Genomic DNA, 19,561 nt, shown 5'->3' with positions numbered 1-19,561 from the left:
CTCACGGACTGCAAAAATAGCCTTGTGTCTAGAATATTATCTTATGGAAATTTTGTAGGAGATGAGATGTATTCTCTGTAGTTCTGTGTCCCACAGAGGTAACACCTCTTAAAGGATTAGTACAGATGATGGCTTTGAACTGACTATTGACATCTGATGTCTGCTCAGTGAAAATAGACTTATATTTTTCTGTCCTTTATCCTGAACCAGAAGATGAACTGGACATGTCATGTAATGGCATGACTGGGTAGAAATTTCTTTTTCACCCCCAATTGTTCATATTTCCTTGTATTTAGTTTCGAGTTGCAGAGCTGTGCCTTTCATTTAGGATGGAAAGTATAAAACACATCTATGATGGATTGAAAACCACAGTAACAACTCAATATGATACAAAAGACAACAGATTTACAGAGCAGGCAGAGAGAGAGGCTACTAGTTGGATGGATGTAGAGACTACAGTCACTCTTAACAGTTGTGCCCTTATTGTCACAAATGTCACAAAAGTTGTAAGCTGCTAGTGTTGTTCAAGTATGCCTAGGAGGGTAAATCCTTTTTCAGAATTCCCAGAGCTGCTCTCTCTCAGGCCATAAATCCAGCACCCTTCAGATCAAGGTCTGTCAGAAATTGGAAAAAAATCCAGGAGTCCTTCTATTAACTGACAACAGTAACATTTGAAGGGACTATTTTCATTGCTTGCCTTTTCTAAGGCCTAAATCCAGTTGATAATAAAGGGACCAGTTGTGTATCTGTCTGCCTAGGTATCTAAATGCCTTTAAGACTTGCCTGTTTGTATCTTTGTGGTTCAAGTTTCTATTTCTTCTAAGAAAGAAGAAAAAGCACTTTCCTCCCACATGTATGAACACCGAAGTTCTTGATCACTATGAATATTTTTTTTTCTCATTGGTGGAATAAGGAGAAAAAAGAACACAGGAGAAAGGAAAAGATTTTGAAGGAATCTGTGGAGATAGTAAATATCTGCCTATGCAGAAACTAGATTTATGATATCATTAGGAGGTCACTAATGAGCAGGCTGAGTAGAAACTGTTGTTATGATGGAAGCTTTATATAATAATAGATGCATTAACAGCCTCTAGAGGAAAAAGCTTGTAAGGGCTGAGATATTTGTGTGTATATTACCAAAGCTGCTGAAGGAACTTGTTTGAGGCAGGATCACCTGTAAGGCACCCTTGAAAGTCTCAGAAATAACAAGCAGGCACCACTGTTAGACATGTTGCTCTACCTCAAGAGGTAGGAGTGGCAAGGAGTAGGCAAGGGCATTACTAATCCTTGTCCTCACTGCTTTCTGCTGGGCTTTGTGTTGATCCTCAGCAAAGCAAACTTCAAACACTGATCATCTGCCACATCTGTCTCTTGGTACAATTGTGCACATGATGATGATGCAGCAGATTGAGTGACAGTGACTCAACTACAAATATTGTGCCACATACCTAAGAATGAAGCAGGTAGTTGCCTCCTCATAGCCCAGGAATTAAATACTGGAAGAATTCCTGGAGGAATTCAGACATGAGAGAAATTCAGTGATTCTTCAAGAAAATTTTGGTCTTGATTCCTTAGAGCAGTGCAAATTGCACACCACTTAGCCACACGATCAATTCAGAACAGTAAGTATATAAATTCCTTTCTCTCTTCCTGCCCTTTTTCCTACCATCTTTTGAAAGTCCTTTTCTGTATTTTGATCCCCAGTCATCAGATGCAAGTGAGAAGAACTTTTCCCTAAACCCCATTGCATAAATGTCAGTCACACTCATAGTTGTATTTTTCAACCAGGAGAGGCAGACAGATAGGTGGACTCATAATGAAAAGGAAGAGAGAGCAAAGACTTTGTTTTCTGCCTCCAAGCTGAGTTTGTACAATTCAGTCTTCCATGGCATTCTGAATTCAGGCACACCTATTGTATGTCTGCACTGCTTCTGATACTTTGCTATTGATATTGTCACTGAGAAAGTCAGAATTGATGAAGTGTGGTTTCATCAACTGCTTGGACTTCTTCAGTGCTGTCCGCTTGTAATACAGAATTTTGTGGGCTTTTCAATATAGAAGCTGAATCTTGTATGCGTTGTTAGACCTAAAGGAATATATTGAGATTAAAACCATGGGTTTTAACAAGACATTAAAAGGGCCTGGAAGACCACATGTGGAATATTGTGCTCAGTTTTGGTCCCTGCCATGCAAAAAAGATGTGAACTGGCTGGAGAGGGTCCACAGAAGGTCCAGAAAGATTATCAAAGGACTGAGAAGCCTGCTGTGTGAGGAAAGGCTAAGAAAGATGGGTTTGTTCAGCCTTGAAAAAAGAAGGCTTAAGCGAGACCTTATAACTATATTCCAGTATTTAAAGGGTGGCTAAAAGAAGACTCTTTTTTCAAGAGAGACTCTACAAGGCATCACACAGAGAAGATGAGGAGTAATTGGTACAAGTTACTTCAGGGGAGAGTCTTACTAGACACTAGAGGAAAATTTTTTACCAGAACAGTCAGCCCTTGGAATAATTTCCCCAGGAAAGTTGTATATTCCTCAGCATTGAACATTTTTTAGATTTGTCTGGACAGGGTGTTGGGCCATCTCATCTACACAGTGCATTTGCCAATAAAGTTTGGGCCAAGTGATCCTTGAGGTACAGTCCAACTGGTATTCTATTGACTCACCTGCATAAGTAGTAACATATGGAATCAATCCAAGAGTATGCAAAGCTGGAACAATAGATAAGCATGCTGGAATGTTGGAAATATATATGAAACACTAATGAATGATTAATTTTGGAGAGTGGTGGCACCATATCATCTGAAACTGTCAAAACTGTATTACTTGAACAGTAATATGGCTGGTTATAGGAATGACTGGCTCTGAATTTGAATAAAATTTTGTGACTATATTATAGAAAATAAAAATGCAACACACATTCTCTTTGAACTCATCTAACCTGCGTAATCCACACCATCAATCAAGACCACTCGACTAATGTTGCTATTAAAATGCTTGTTTATAGTCACTGTCTTTTTATTTAAAAGTTTTTACAGCAGTTTCTTGACAGTTTCTTTAAAAAAGACCAAGGCAGATAGTGAAAACATCAGGTGAAGTGGTCTCCGTGTTTACAAAAATGTTGCATATTGATTCCTATGCCACTCTGAATTCCCTTACAGATCAATGAAGAATTGCTCTGTGGCTGGGCTGTGGTACTTTGCTGAGATCCAGCTATCCCTCATACCTGGTTTCTGCACTACATAACATCAGGCCCTTGTAGGAGACACTAAAGTGCCTTTCTATGATGTTGCTGCAAGAGCAGATGGTTTAGCCATTGCTGCGGGGAATGTTTTTGATTCAAACTCTGGATCTCAGTAAGAAATTGTGAGTCATTCAGGTTTCTGTGAGCTTAAGGTGCTACTAAAAGAAGAATGCTTTTTCATCCATAGGCTCTTAGGAAGTTCTGGTCGTATATGTTGCTAGATGATGTCAGTAATTCTGAATGTATGTAGCAGGCTGTTCAGAAGATGCAGTTTCCTGGGAATGTTACACAGCTAATGACCCACAGGGTGGCCTTCCTTGTGACACACTCCTGTGACTTTTGAACTGTCTTGGCATCCATTCTGTTGTTTTGTCTCTTTTACTTTCACAGATATGAGTTTTCTGTCTTTGGCAAATTGCATGGCCTCCAGGTAATTTAAGTAATTTTTTGGATTGCTGTTTTTCCTCATCTGTCTCCTTAGAGAGCTGCAAGTCCCCAGGGGATCTTGACATCCATTCCTAGTAGCACAGACACCCTTGTTTTCAATTTTCCATTGAATGAAATGTCAGCAAATGACAAGTTATGCTTTGCTGGTGCCATGCTGATTTAACAGGGCTGAATATGGCCTCTATCATCTTTCATTTGTAGGTGCTTTATTATTTTGACACTGCTTTTTACTGACCTGTTGTGCTGGAAATAATGGGGACTTAGAGTGAGTGACATGCCTCGTACGTACTTTGCTGCAAACTGCTAAATCTCATGTTCATTAAAGGTGCCTTGTTGTCAGTCATTACTAACAGAGGTACTCTAAAATGTGGTGAGGATAGTACTGTCATGGACAAATGATGTCTTAGATTTTCTTCTGCATAGGAATGAATTTGATGGTTTAGGACACAAATACGTTTGTTTTCTCCCTGCAGCAGTGAAAAATCTATGCTGCCTTTGCTCTAAGGCATCAGGATTTTTGCCCCTCCTTTCACCACCTACATCTTTACCTCTCTTTCTGTCCTATGTAACAAGCATAACAACAATTTCCTCAAACTTGCTGTTTAGATTTTTAAATCCATAAATGGTTCTGTGCATGTAGGTTTAACACTGTTTTTTTCCTGATGTCTGAGGATTTATTTTGCATTGAAACAAAGTCACACTTAACAATCAAATTTGACCCTTTTTAACCTATTATAATTTTAAGGGGTAAAGCCTGAGTTTTAGTTATTATGCACGACTGAGAACAGCTGGTGTTATCTGTGGCATTGGTCCTAACCACGTTTTGTAGGTGTGTACCCTTGGCGATGTCTGTAGCAATCAAAGTTCACATCTTGTCTGACATGAGATAGATATTTTTTCTTTAAGAGCTTGTGTGTGCAACAAATATAAAATCTGATTCTGGATATATTTTCTCCATAGTTCCTTTGTAAAGTACTCCAGAAATCATGTGTCTAACCATCATCAGATCTCGCTTAGTTTTTATGGAACATTTAAATCATACATTTGAAACCAAAATACTTTTTTAGCTTTTTTGCTTGTGGGAAAGACTAGGCTGAGAATTTCCAGGTCCCTTAGGCTGTAAAGAGTTTTATGATGAGTTTCAGCTCACAAAGTTCTTCCATGCATGAAGACATGAAGCTTTAATGGCTATGGAGTAAAGCCAAATCTTCTTTCTTTATTTATGTTCACTAACACCAAGTTTGTTCTATGGATAACTGACTGGTCTCAAAGCCTGACTATACAACTTTAAAAATATCATCAATATTGTCAGTAGAAGAATCCAAGGACAAGTTAGTTTCATGCTTAGATACCATCTCTGTCACTAAGACACTTTGTCACTAAGACATCTTTGGTTGATATCTTCAGATTTCCAGATGTTTTTGTGGTAGTCACATCCTGTGTCTGTTAAAGAGTTTTGTAGGCCAGTAGTCAGGATGCTAAGGTGGGCTGACTGAGCATAAATTTCTTTACATGCTTTGTGTTTGTTTCAAGTAATTCTGTACTCCTTTATCTAAGCATGTCCAGTCTGTACCATCTCACCCCATTCACCTTACTCTGATGGATATTATTTCCATCATAAGGAATGTTTTTTAGCTTTTGGCCTACAGCTTGACTCTCATGCAAAGTTTATGAAATCTCTGCATTTTTCTTTTATTTTTCTTAGATGGAAATGTCATGACACAGACTTTGGAGATGCTATCAAAAATATGCTATATATTTCTATGTACCATGCAGCCCAAGAGGGAACAGTATCTCTCAAAGGCCCCATTGGAGCTACATGAACATTTTGCCTTGCTTGGTGTCCAATGTAGAAATGCATTTTGGACCAATCATTGCTTTCTTCTTTTATGTGGGAGATATTTCCCACTATTTCTAATTTTTGTCCCCTGAGTGTCTGTGTAAGTGAAAACTTTTTTTTATGGCACTAACTGGACCTTCATTACTGAAGCTCTGCTTATGTAGCAGCTAAGTGCCTCATCTCCCTCCGGTGCTGAGGCATTTCTTGGTAGCAAGGCAGGACCTTGTCTTGCAACCCTGTTTCAAATGTTTTTGAGGTGGGTCAGATTTCTGTGTTGTGTTTGCAATAGTGGGTGCCCTCAGACAGATGTAAGAACAGCATAAGCACTTCTGCTTCCCTCTCCCAGGCTCCACTAGGTGGTTCCTGTGTTGCTGAGCCAAAGATGGTACCATTATTTAAGACCAGTGGTTTTTTTCAGTTGCTAGTGTCCAGATTCTGGCAGTGCTGTACTGCATAAGTGCCCAATTTAAAAGCTTGCAATTGTCCCAGTTGCTTCCAGACTGGCAGTTCAGCTCTCTGATGATACAGCATTGTCCACTGCTCCTAATTTCCTTTGCATTAGTTGTGTTGCTGCCATTCTCTTCTTGTTGTTGTTGGGCTTTTTCCCTTTCTATGCATGCTCTTGTATCACTTGCACACTGTTGGTGAGTGGCACTTGCTTGTAATTCCTATTCCACTTCCAAATGCTTGGCATTGTCCTGACTTCTATTGTTTTCATACTCTGTATATCTTATGGTTTTCACTGTGAAACATTTGTTTTTCTGTGTCCTGTCCTTTATCTATAAAATCTTTGATTCCCTAAAATAACAGTTTTTGTCTGGTCTGGGTGAATCCTTCGCTTGACAGATGTGAATTATCTTGCTGAGGATTAATTATGGACCTTTCAGTAGACCAAGGTCTACTTTCCTTAGCCAAGACTCAACCTCTCAAAAGTGTCTAATGAGGCAGTTGGTCAGAGATTAGTCACCTTATCTTCCTCTTTTGCCCTCTGTTTAAAAGCATCACATGAATCTATCTCTTTCTTGTAGAATGCCTCACATTTCTGTAATGACCCTCAGAATTCATCTGTCTTTGCCAAACTAAATGAAAACCAGTTCCATAACCATGGAAAATAAATACAAATTTCCTTAAAACTGAGTATTAACAGAAACAGTGTCTTCTGCTGCTACCAGTTCTTTGAAGATACAGATTGTTTACATTTCTGTTCATGGGAGGGTTTAGATAAGGATGGAAATTTTCCGAGATGCCTTTACTTTTTACCAGTTGGGAATAAAAAATTACCTGCTTTGCAATCCCAGAGCCTCAGCCAAGACATTCATTTCTGAAGAGATGGAAAGCTGGCAGCATTTTTCTTTCTCTCTCTCTTTTATAAATTTATTTATAAATAATGTTATTTATTAATGGTTCTGTTTTATTACTTGGCTTGGGAGACAGTTTATGTAAATTTAACTAGTAAACAACTAATAATGTCTGTCTTTCTTGCTACCACACTTTGGTAATTGAGGTGGCCATAGAGGAAAGCCTCAGAATGATGTTTAGATCCAGACCATCCAGGTTGTTTTAAAAATATGCCTCTTTAAATCTACTGAAAGTAGCAATGTGTTGCTGAACAAAAAGTGATTTTGTAGATACAAATAAATGATTAAGTACAAAAATAAAGTCCACCCTTGAGTGCTGCATAGATATTGGTGGAAGACTGAGAGAAGGTTAAGTAAATTGATTTAATTTTTAGTCTATTCTATGAACCACAATTAAACACAGAATGCAGGCTTCTGCCTTGAAAGTGCCAGGCCCACCAGACGTATAAGGGCTTTAGTTCATGTCAGCTCCAAATCTCTCCAGTTTCTACATTTTGAATTTTACTCAAGACTCAGGTACTACCTGTTAAATAGGAACCTACAACTGCCACAATAAATTATGCTAATTTGGACTAAAGCACCCCTAATTCAGAGTAAGAGTATCCACCTGGGGAATTAGTCATAAGGAATGCGTTCTGATTATAAAAAGAACATCAGTTTTTTCTAAAACTCCCCACGAAGGAAAGACCCACCTGCAAAGAAATTGAAGGTGGAGTGCACTAGTGCAATTGAAATGCTGATAGTCCAGAAGAAAACAGAGTTTAAAGTTAAGTCTTTGAAGAGCAAATGCCCAAGCTTACAGGTGGAGAACTGACACTCTGCTGCGCTGCTGCTGTGCTTCACTGTGTGTCTCCAACAGAGGCTGTCTTGCTCGGGAGTTAAGTGGTTGCAAGTGACGCTAAGGGAAGAAAGGTGGGAATCAAGGTTGTGTAAATAGGTCCAATTTCTCTTTCAGGGTTGTCACTACAAACAATTCCAGGCCGTGGGGATTCTCTCTATCGCCTTAAATATGAGCTGAGATTAGTCCAGGGGGTGCATGAGTCTCGTGTGTGTCGTTGGTCCAGCTGCAAGGGAAGACTGAGAGAGGGGAACAGCCGAGTAAGATTATGAATTCATCCGGTCCTAGTGAATATTAATGCCGGAAAACTTCTAAGTGGTTGTGTTCATGTCTGAAGCAACTGCCTTGTGAATTTGCTGATCGTGCAGAGCGGTATGCAAAACGAGAGGAGGAGGAGGCGAGGAAGGGAGGGTGGCTCTAGGACCCATACGAGCCTTCTCGAGCAGGAGGTGGGAATTTTCCTCCAAGGCAGCAGGAGCCCGAGCCCGGTCTCAGAGCTCCAGCGGAGCCCGCAGGAAGAACCTGGCTCCACAGCCGCGCACCCGGGTGAGACCAGCCCGCACCCCGCAGAGCCATGAACCGGCTACCACAGCTGGTGCTGTGGGTCACCACAGTAGGTAAGGAACTTATTTTTCTTTCTTTTCATCTCCTTTTTTTGCAAAGTTCCTCTTCTGCCCAGAGGCTCAGACTTATTTCATTGCCCCTTCCCTTTTACCTTTAAAACCAGAAAAGCATTCTTTTCAGAACAGTAGGGGATGGGGATTGAAAGTACTGGCATGAAACATAGGTAAAGTAGGTGACATGCGGGAAAATAAATCTTGAATGTAAGTAAATTTTGTTCACTGAAATGAATAGGGATCTGTAGTTTTAGAAAAACTGCTGCTGTCGAGGCTCTGAGGCTGGATGCAGGCAGTCGTTGTACAAAGGTTTGGCATAAAACTAAGAGCTACACCCTGGGACCTTTTTGCTTCTCTGGCTGCTGGATTGTTTTCTTTGGGGTTATTTTGGAGAGGGAGGTAAGAGTAATGCTCCAGGAGTAGTGAAGTTTGCTTACAGGAAAAGGTGTAGTTTGAGGAGGATGCTTTGTCTAAGCAGGGAGATGAGGGATGCAGATGAAGAGAGGAGTAAGTACTGGGGCTGTGAAAAATGGACTTATGAGCTGCCACCTAGAAAGTGGTTCTCAGGCTAAGTTTTGAAAGGGATCTTTGTGCTGGTCTGTTTGTCACTGTCAGCTTTGGTTCTGAAGTACAGCAAGAGAAAAGAAGCGACAGTAGGAGAGAAAAGGAGAGATGTGAGCAGGGAAGCTGCAGGAAAGAAGTTGGGAAGTGGCAGCATGCATGCAACCAATGATGGGAGAAAAAGGTAGGAGTAGGACACATTTGCTATATGTGCACAGTGGCAAACAAATTTGTTATGAGTATTAGAGTGGAAAAAAGCCTCTATCAGGACACGCTGAACTTCTGGGTCAGCTGCAGTTACAATAGTACCCCCAGTGTAGATACAGTGACTACAACGTGACCCTTAGACAGCATCAGGAGACACTTTGTATTTCTCAGTGTAACAGATCATGTAGTTTACAGGCAGGGAAGGATGAAAGGCAAATGCTGTGGGTGCTACAGCTAGCTCTTGTTTGCAGTGCACTTCTTCTCTCTGGCTAAATTATGAACTTGTATATATTTACTTTTATATGAAGACTCACTGGGACGTCATTTTCTAAGCAGGTTTTATAATTTAGTTCATTTACAATTATATGCCAAGGCATAGCACAGAGTTTTTGATTTCAGGCTTTTTCTGGCCTATTTCTATTGGGAAGAAGGAGGTTATTCTACTGTCGAAGAGTCCCAGGACAGGTGTATCTTGTGCAAGCAGAGTTGTATGTCCCTAAACCCTCAGGTTCCATGGCATGTGGTAACATCAAGAATTGCTGAGTACCTTTGTAGTGTTTATGGTGGACTGGCTTTCAACATGCAAGTCAGGTTAATGTAAGGAATAATAACTGTATTTGCCAGGTCTGTGATATGAAGAATGTCTGTATTAGGAAAGAGATTTTAAAAAGGGAGTGATACAGAGAGAGTAAGTAAAGAGCTAAATGAAAATAAACATATATTTTACAATCTCTGTCCAATCTTCTGCCAAAAATAATCTCAATCACCTGGGGGAGACTTCAATGCATGAGCATTTAACTATGTAGCTGCCATCACAGTCTTCATGTGAGTGCTGCTTGTCTCACTGTGGAGGCTATTGTGGTCAGCTCCCAGACTCTATAGTCAATTAGTTTAAAAAACACTTGTATTTCCACTGTACAATTTTTACTGGAGCATATTCTTGGAGTGGCTTTACATTTCCTTCTTTATTTGGAAAGCCCAAGGCCCAAGTGATGAAGGAATGTGCAGGTCCTCTCTCTTTCATTTTCCTGGCTGGCATACATGTTTCTAATGAGCTCTATCATGAAAGGATGATTTCAGAGTTCCCATCCACTGACAGTTTTTGGCACAACGAAACACTGGAGGATATTGCAACTCCTCTTGGTGCAAAAATTAAGACACTATGAGAAAATTCAGAAAGTTGTCGAGAATGACAACATGAAAAAACCTTCAGAAAAAGAACTACCACACCAAAGTTAACAAAACCAGGAAAGGACTCAGTCCATAGGTGTGTATTGTTCAGTGTCAAAGCAACTTCACAGTCTTTTGGAGGCAGATGTTGCACACTAGCCTCGGGTCTCAGGAGGTGGTTAGGAAGAAGGTAAAAAAAGCCACCAGATGAAAGTCTGAGAGAAATTTCTTTTTATTTTAAGCACCAATATTACTTTGAGCCTTCATAATGGATTATTTTCTTTTGGGGTTTTTTTTTTGTTTTTTTTTTTTGTTTTTTTTTTGAGCCTGGTAAGGGGTGGGTAGGTCAGACCTTTTCTCTCCTGTGAGAAACCAGGCTAAACTTGGCTGAATGTCATACTCTTGCCTTTGAATGTGGAGTGCCAACTATCTGCAAAATTACAGCACAGCATACATCCTGAGCAAACTTCAAACACCTTTCCAAATGTGTGGTCATGTTTATGTCACTGCTCAGAGTTTAGCTATTGAGTATAACCACAGTCCCTGAGATAATATTAGTAGAGGCACTTTCTTAGGATTTCTTTACAGTCTCTTCCAATGCTTGCAGTGCAGCTGTCACAGAGCAGAGTAACTTACATTTCATTTCAGCCTGGTGAATAGTTATGGTTTTGGGTTTTGTTGAATCCTTTCTAATGCAGAGAAGCATAGGAAGGTTGATGGCAGGTTTGGGAGTAAGACAGTCAGCTTTTTGCTTGTTTGTGGAATGGTATATCAGCATGGCAATCATGAATGCCCCATTCCTGGATGCTTGCATTTGCCTAACAGTTAAAGCCCCAAACATTTTGTTTCTCTCCCTGGGTTTATCTGCCTCTCAGGATTGAGTTGGTCTCTTTTGTAAGAGGAGTATAAACTGGGTCAAGTTCACTCAGTCCACTGTGCAGGAAGATATAGGAGTACCTTATTTCATTGTCAGCCAACTTAAACCAGTGCATCTATTTCACTTAGACAAACTTTTGGTGCTTTGTGTATCGCTTTATTGGAGGTAAGCGTGTCAAGCATGGAAGGGATGGGACCCTGTCTTGTCTTTTGTCTTTTCATTGGAGATCTTCTAATTTTTCTTCTTCTTGCGCCTATCTCTGCTCAGTTAAAGTAGCACACAGGTACAGTAGTGATTTCACTTAAATGGTTCCAACCAGAAGAACATTTAGTGATCCTTGAAATTTGTCTTAGGAGTTGTATCCACAGTCTTTTGTTGTGCAAATGACAGACAGCATGTCTCCGTATACTGTGCCTAGTCCAAATATCCAATTCAAGGCACTACGGCTGTCACTGCAATTCAAATATTGGGTGGATGCCTTGAAATGAAAACAAGACAGTTCTTTTTAAGTCATAGGCATTACAAAAAGTTGAGGACTATTTGACATACAACAGAAAAGAATATGATAAATTTATGGGAATCCCACAGTAAAGGAGCACATGCAAACAAACACTAGGGATTTCTAAACTGCATCAGGAGGGAGGACTAAGTTGGAGGAGGTAGAAATCAGGTAGTGAGCCATGTGTACTATTTTCAGAGCTGCACTCAATGTCTTACGAGCAGCCATAGAAGAAATCCATCTTTCTATCCATGCTACATAGCTGCATAATTTCTAATTAGTCCATAAGGTTGAAGTTGGAGAAAAGGATGCCTCACTCCAGTGAAGTTTCAAAAGCATTCCTCTTCTACTCCCTGGAGTCCCAAATGGATCCACAGGAGGGTCCCTGTCTTCAGTCTGCTAGTATGTGTGAAGGAGTGCATGCTGGCTGTGCTGGTGTGTAGAAACACATCAGCGATTTCTGTGACAAGAGTGAAGAGAAATTTTCATCTTGAATGAATTTTAGTGAAAACTGCTGATGTGTGACACTAAAATGCTTCATAAAGTGGTCTAGGCTTTGAGCTGTTCCGTTTGGTGTGTGCACCAGTTGGTTCATACTGAGACATTCAAATAAATCTACATTTTTAAATATATTTTTTTTTATTTCAAACTTTTGCTCAGGACGGCCTTGCATTCAGAAATCTGAAATATTTATTTTAAAAGCATAAAAAGTGATTTAATATCAAATGTTTAGTTTTGACACGAACTGTTCTAGTCCAGCACTCTCTGAAATGTGTTGGTCTTTGCAATTTTTATAAAACTTTTGATCCAGAAGATTTTTAGGTTGGTGTTGACAGGTTTTTGTTTGTTTTGATTTTTTAAAATTTCTTTGGGCTTGCCAATAACTTGGAAAATCCTGTATTAAAACTGCCCGGTTATTTTATAATACTACATTCCAGTTCATACTTAGATTTGTGCATGCAGGTGGTTGTCCTTAGGCTGATGCTCATCACTGTACATGCAGACAGTGACTGGTACTGTTTGTAGCTTGATATTGGATTGAATTCCTCAGAAATAAAAGAAACAAAAATAACTTTTTGCAAACCTTTAGTAAAAGCCAAAACACAAAGCAGCTGCTGAGGGGAGAGGCAGGTGAGCTCCTTTCAGAAATAAATGAAGAAGGAACCCACAGGGTTCATAGTTAACATAAAATGATGGATGTCTATGGGAATACAGTTACAGCCATGCAACATCTTTCCTTCTGTATCTGGAGACTTTTATCTGAGACTCCTACGAGTAAGCATGATTCCTGTATTGAATCCTTAAATCAGAGGAGGAAAATAATGACATTAATTATGTTAATTAATTGGATCAGGCTTATAGTCTTTTCCTGCCTCTCAGCATCAGTCCTTCCTCTTACAATTCCTTTTCCTCCCATTCCATTATAATTGCTCATCTGCTTCTCTCCTCTACTGGCATGTAACAAACCCAGTGCTTTGATGTAGCCTGCTGCCATCATACACAAAGACGAAACCCATGGCAGGTAGAAGAGCAGGCCAGCTTGGAAAATGGGTGAATTGTAGTGTTTGGTGAGAGGTGACTTGTAGCTGACAGAGTGCTCTGAGTGCGTAGGGAGAGCAGCTCCCTTATGAGAATGGTGACAGATCACATTGGTGTGCTATGTTTTGCAGGAGAAATGTAGAGCCTTTATTTCAGATTGTGACTCATTCAGCACCAGTAGGTTATGGATGGAATGCCTGGGGAATGTCAGGTTCCTGCCTCTTTGTGCTGCATGTACAAGAGGGAAGACGAGGTGTAGAACCTTTGCAATTCAGCAAATGCTGTGTCAGGACCTCTCTAGATCTCTGCAGTGCTTAAAGGATTACAGGTTCCAGACAACTGGCAGGGTATCACTGAAGCATTTTGCTTCCCCCAGCTGTGCTGTTCCTAAGAGCTTTCCTCAAGGTGGTGTACCTCCTTGTTGTGGCTTCTCCCAGTAGTGTCATATCTGCAAACTGAACCGTAAGGAGAAATGGAAACAGAGGGAAATGGCATAAGAGGAAACAGAGGTGACATTCCAGCATTCCTCACTTAGAAAAAGCAATTCTTCCACGTGTACTGAGTAAATAAAGAGCTCAGAATTTCATGAACATCAGTGAGATGTCCAGTCACAGGCCAAGTGTTATTCTTTAAGGAGAATTTCAGGTTGGTTTTCTGTATGTTCTCCTTAACACAAAGCTGGCTGTAAAACAATGAAACTTTACATAATCCTCCACTTGTTGGTGAAAAAGAATTAAAGATCTTTCACTAAGATTTAAATCTTAATATTTCCAGCTGACTTTATATTTATTTTGGGCATTTTGACTATATGACTGTTGTAGATCCCTTCTAACTGAAGTATTCTATTATCTGTGAAGCTATAAATGTCCCTGACATCAGCACTGATTGAATTTAAGAGCAGTTGTACAGCAGCCTCATCAGAGTTAGTCAAGAATGAGAGTAAAATATAAAATTATAATACAGAATTATAGAATTAAATAAATTATAGAATTAAATCTTGAAGTCTTTTCAAAACCCACAGATTTATCCTTGCAATTTTAGATGAACTTTTGCCCTGTCTAATGGTAGAACCATGTCTTTTAATAAGACATCACAGATTTTCAGCTAATTGGTATCTGAAATCCCATAAGCTTTGGCTAATCAGCCAAGAATGATGCATTTATTCATGTATTTCAGTTGCTCAGTTAGGGTTTTTTTTCCCAGTTTGTAGCACAGCATGTGTTTGAGGGCATAAGCAGCTAAACTTCCTGGAGTTAGAGCATCCACACCTCTCCTCTGTGTCTATGTTTGTGGTGATACATATTTATACATTAAAAATATAGGAGTGATAAAGTAACTGAGAGTGACAGTAGTAAGTGACATGGAAGGACATGATGGTGTTCTGTTGCACAGAATTAAGTACAGGTGGTGAGAAGTATCTATTCCTACATTGTTCTGGTGAAGAGTTTTTCTGCTATTCAGGAGCCAGTAGAACCACAAATTTTTTTTCCTGCCTTGATGCAGAACTGACCATCACATTGGAACCTCAATGAGAATGTAACCAGACAGGTTACTGGTTCAGAGTCACAGCTCTCTGGAACCACAATTTTCACACGAGAGGTTCTGTTGGGAGTACCAGCTTCCCCGCAGCGATGCAGGGCTCTTTTGAGTGACCCTGGAGCTGTGACCAAGACCTTTTTCTACGTGATGAGGATGAACTTTGCTCAAGCACTTTCTGTTGTAGCTCTGCCTTACAATATCTGCTCTGCTTTCCTGGCCTGAGAGAGGCAGGATGAAATTGTAGGGATAGGCAGAAAGAACAGGAGGTGGCCAACACTGGGTGGTGAGCAGGATAGAGGAATTCTGTTCCAGTGGAGATGAGGAGCCCAGTCAGTGTGGTTTTGGATTACCAAAAGAAGGGTTAGCAACTGTCAGCCTGAACTCAGGCAACCTCAGGCAAAGCTGAATTCACTCTGGAACAGAACTGAAAAATGGTTTTTCTTCACTGGATAATTCATTTGGTGGTTTTGCAGACCCATGTGCCTTGACTAATATCTTAGACAATGTAAAGAACATGGATGATTATGCTTAGACACTTATAATACCTTGGATGTCTTGATTTTTTTCAAAATTTTCTGTTTCTGTTGTTATGTTTAACTGCAGTTTAAATTTTCCAAGTATTGGCTGTTATTATTTTTCCTACTGAGCTCTGAGTGATTAAAGACTTATTTAATACTTTGACTTCAGCAAAAAGAGAAAAGCATGACTGCTTCAAATTTCCATGGTTTTTAACATGTTTTTAGAGTTTCCTCTGTAGCATTTTGATGTGTACTGTGCTGGAGTTTAGATCTCCTTACATGAGTAACACTTTTAAAGTATGTAGTTCACAACAGGAGCATTTTCTGTGCTTATAGTCACTGCAGGAACCCAAATAGTATTTAAAACCTCTGAAGGAAGCTTTCTTTAACCCCATGAAGGCAAACAGTTCAGCCTAGGGCTCAGTGAGACCTCATGGTTTAATCTCAACTGTGTCAGTCATATTGCAGAGATACTTTGAAATTATCTTGGATAAAAGCTAGCTTTCTTGGTTTCTACATAATTTTAATGTTACAGTTATGATGTAACCCTTTACAGCTTGTGTTAAGTACAACTGAGGATATGGTGATTCCTGCACACGGACAAGAAGGGGAATCAGTGTCATAATGGGGTCAAAAGGAAGGCTGGCTGGGGCAGAAGGAATTGTTCTGGGAAACTCTTGGTCTGCTGGGGTTTCTTTCTAAATCTCTTCCAACAGTCAATAAACAAGTGTCTTGTGACACCAGCCTGTAGCATTAGACACCTGAATTCAGACTATGGGAATACACCCTGACATAGCTTAGGGATGTCTGCTTTCTGATCTCTGCAAGGGAGCAAGTGCTCAACACCACCCTTGTCAGCTCCTTATGAATTTGCACTACTGTGAAAACACCTACAATCCCATTTTACTACCTAGTAAAAATATTTGGTTTGTTATTTAGTTCTAGTTTTTGGCAGTTTCTTATTTTTGAAATGTGTTGTTTTTTGCATACAGTTAACAGAACTTGTAACAGTTTTAGAGGACAAATTTGGTCTGATAGTCTGAATCCTATCATTGATGCTATGATGCTGAGGAATAAGTGATAAGACTGTTGTTAGGAGGAAGTACTCTTGAACATTTACAGATAGGATTGAATCTATTCTGAAGTTGGAGAGTAGGGATTTACATTCATCCTCTTAAAGGAAGGCAGTAAAAAAAGTTTTGAACTCAGGCTTAAATTTTATGCACAGAATGTTTCATACTCTCTAGCATAGACAGAAGTGCTCCCATGAACTTTTAAAGAAACATCAGCTACAAACAAGAATATTCTTCAGCATGTCTTTTCATTCTTTGTGACACAAATACACAAAGGGGTAAGAAATAAAGCTGGCCAAAGTACCTTTGTACAGTATTTCTGAGATTTGCAAAGGGAAAAACTATAGCAAACACCGTTTTCCTGTGTTTTAAATTCTCCAAGCTCAGGTTTCACAGATAGGGTTAAAAATCATCAAATTAGACATATTTATGAGCCATCTGGTTTCTGAGTCTTTCCAGTTTGTGTTTGCTATCCTGGGTAACTATTAAGTCATTTTTGTTGCTGTAATTTTCATGTCATTACACGGCTCCAGAAACTGCATGTTTAAGAAAAACACTGTAGAGAACTGAATTCAGAGTAGAATTATAAGCACTGGCAGCACTGGAGACATTTGTCATTCTTTCAATCAACCTAACATACTGCTAAAAGTAAATGTACAGAATAAACCTATTTTTTCTTTTAACGTGTGTTTATGTTAGGCAATGCAATCTTCCAGCTCTCTTTGCCTACCTTTCTTACAGTATGGTAAGGAGAGTCAGATTTCTTAGGGCTAGTTTTCAGCCACAAGTTTTCCCTATGATTTGAGGAAGACTCCTTAGCCTTGGTGCCGTAATCTTTATCCTTATTTACCAATTTTATCTCCCTTATTCAGATGTGGTGCAATATAAAACAATATATGTTCTAGTTCCTTCAAATAGATCCAGCGCACAGAATTACAGATTTTTTTTTTTCCTTTTTACAGTGAAATATAATTAAGGAGAATCTATAACTCCATTTCAGTGGGAATTTGCCTTGAAAAAAATTAAAAATTACTCTTTCACATTGAATGTTGGCTTACTGATTAAATTTTCTAACAGCATAGGCTTTTTAATTGGTTAAAGGTGTAAAAGTGTTTTCCTTGAACCTGTACATTTGTATTACTCTTCCATAAAGTATCCCTATCTGCTCCTGAGAAGGCATGGCACTGATGCAAAGATGTAAAATTCCCTCTTTTTTCTCTGGTGACCTGATCGTTATTCTTCATTCCAACTCAGTCATTTGTGACACTGAGTCAATTTTCAGAGTATAGTTTCATCTTAGGAAGAAAGAGAAGAGAGAAGATGCTTGTAATTGCTGATGTTTGTTTTCTAGGTGCAGCCAAATGCTTGTGCTATTTGAAGGAAGCGCATTTTGCAAATGCTACTAAAATGCTCTAACCAGTTTCTCTTTCTCACTCTGCCTTATCATTTTGACAGAGCTGTGTTCTGTTATCAGTTTTCTGAAGTCAAATTCAGTTTTACGGGTTTTGGAGCCTTTCTGGCTATTTTGTATGCCATGCAAAGCCATTTCCAATTCCTTGCACTTTATCATCCTTGCTGCCTGTCTTGGTCTTTTGCATGTGTCTTGGTAACTTACACACAGTGACTAGGAGTATGGCTTCACTGGCATGCTGAGCTCAGTGAACGATGAACCGGGGTCTTTAAGTCTTAAGACATGCACAGCTTATTTATCTCCTTTTCTTACTTGCACCTGGCATGAGCTTTAAAAGAATGCAAAACAATCACTTCATGACTCTGTGCTTTTACTTCCAAAGCTCATATGCATAAAGAGGAAGGAATAAGTATATGCAAAAAACAAAGCACACATTACTCTTGCTGTGTGTGCTTTGGAGCCAGGAATTACTTTCAGGAGCAGAAGATGCTAGCAATGATGCAGGGAAGACATTTGAAACCTTGGCTGACAAAATGTTTAAAACACTGCTTAAACTTGTGTTCAGTTTCACAGTCCACCTTCTTAGCCTCCTCCAAGTGTTTGTTTGACTGATTTCCTCTTCTGGAGTCCAGCTGGCATTGAGAGGCTCAGCTGTTAGGAAGCACATTTGGGAGTCTCAGCTGGCACTGGCAGACTCCACACACTGCTGGAGTACTTGCTGGCAAAGCTGTGGTCCCTACCTTGGAAGCTGGCAACAATTTCTAGCTGGGGCTGTGAGGAAGACATCTGAAAGGTGTTTGACTCTAGAGTTGCAAGGCTCTTCTGGGGAGATAATAGGAAGGGTAGGTGTTTGTCCACCTTCACTGGCACAGTAACTGCACTTTCTTCAGACACACAGGCCTGGGCACTGCACTGTGTGCTCTCAACATGTAGATGTGCAGATGCAGCAGTGTCCATGGCTGTCTTCAGAGCCAGGTGCAGGCATCCCTCTGCCCTGCAAGCTGCAGCCTGCTCCTTCACATGGTTGTACCAATTAAAGCCTGCCTCAGTACTGTCCTGGGAACAGAGCTGGCTTCCCATCCTCCCTGAGAATGACTTCAAAAGCTGGTCTCCTCTGAGAAGACTCTGAGTGTAGAAGATAGTGAAGTAGGTATTCAGTGTCCCAACAAAAACTACTCCTACCCAGGCATCCAAAAATATTGAGATATAGGAGGATACAGTAGCAGATTCTACCTTGGAATTTTCAGATGTGGTAAAGTATGTGTAAACACTATGGCAGAGTATGTGGCAGATTTTTTTAACACAGCATGAAATTACTTCCTGTGTGGAGGAACACACATAGGTATAGATGTATACATTTCTTTGCGTGTGTGCACATGTGTGACTTATTTATGTATGAATGTTGTTAATGTAACTCTGTAATTAAGTCATTGTTACAATTATTGTAAAGACTATTGAATTGTTTAGTTTATAATTGTTGAATCTGTTAATGTTTTAACAATTAAGTCCTGCTAAACACTTCTGAACCCTTATTTTTTGTGTTTATATCCTTTCATTCTGATTTGATTTTCGGTTTTTTGTTTGACTCATTTGGTAAGCAATAGATTGAAACTTGCCACTGAATACTGTTAAAGTTACAAATTCATATGAAAACTTGCTTTTTACGAAAACATTTAACTCCAATTCTTTAAACAGCACAAACCACTTTTTTTTGCAACAGAAGGCAAAGCAAATAGAATCATAGAATTATTTAGATTGGAAAATACCTTTGAGTCCAGCTGTTAATCCACCACTAACTCCACCACTAAACCATGTCTCCAAGTGCC

The 19,561-nt window shown here is 39.7% G+C and overlaps 1 protein-coding gene across 1 annotated transcript in view; it reads left to right on the top strand.

Moving 5' to 3' along the window:
• Positions 1 to 8,029: 8,029 nt before the first annotated feature.
• LTK (leukocyte receptor tyrosine kinase) overlaps positions 8,030 to 19,561 on the top strand; it is a 92,798-nt gene continuing 81,266 nt past the window's right edge. The window contains exon 1 of the mRNA XM_066321234.1: positions 8,030 to 8,341. Coding sequence (XP_066177331.1) covers positions 8,299 to 8,341 — 43 coding nt within the window. The 5' untranslated portion in view covers positions 8,030 to 8,298. The remainder of the gene's footprint in view (positions 8,342 to 19,561) is intronic.

This window comes from Sylvia atricapilla, chromosome 6 (assembly GCF_009819655.1).
Source record: "Sylvia atricapilla isolate bSylAtr1 chromosome 6, bSylAtr1.pri, whole genome shotgun sequence".
NCBI lineage: Eukaryota > Metazoa > Chordata > Aves > Passeriformes > Sylviidae > Sylvia > Sylvia atricapilla.
Note: the sequence above shows the minus strand (reverse complement) of the source record. Positions and strands in the feature narration are given on the sequence as shown.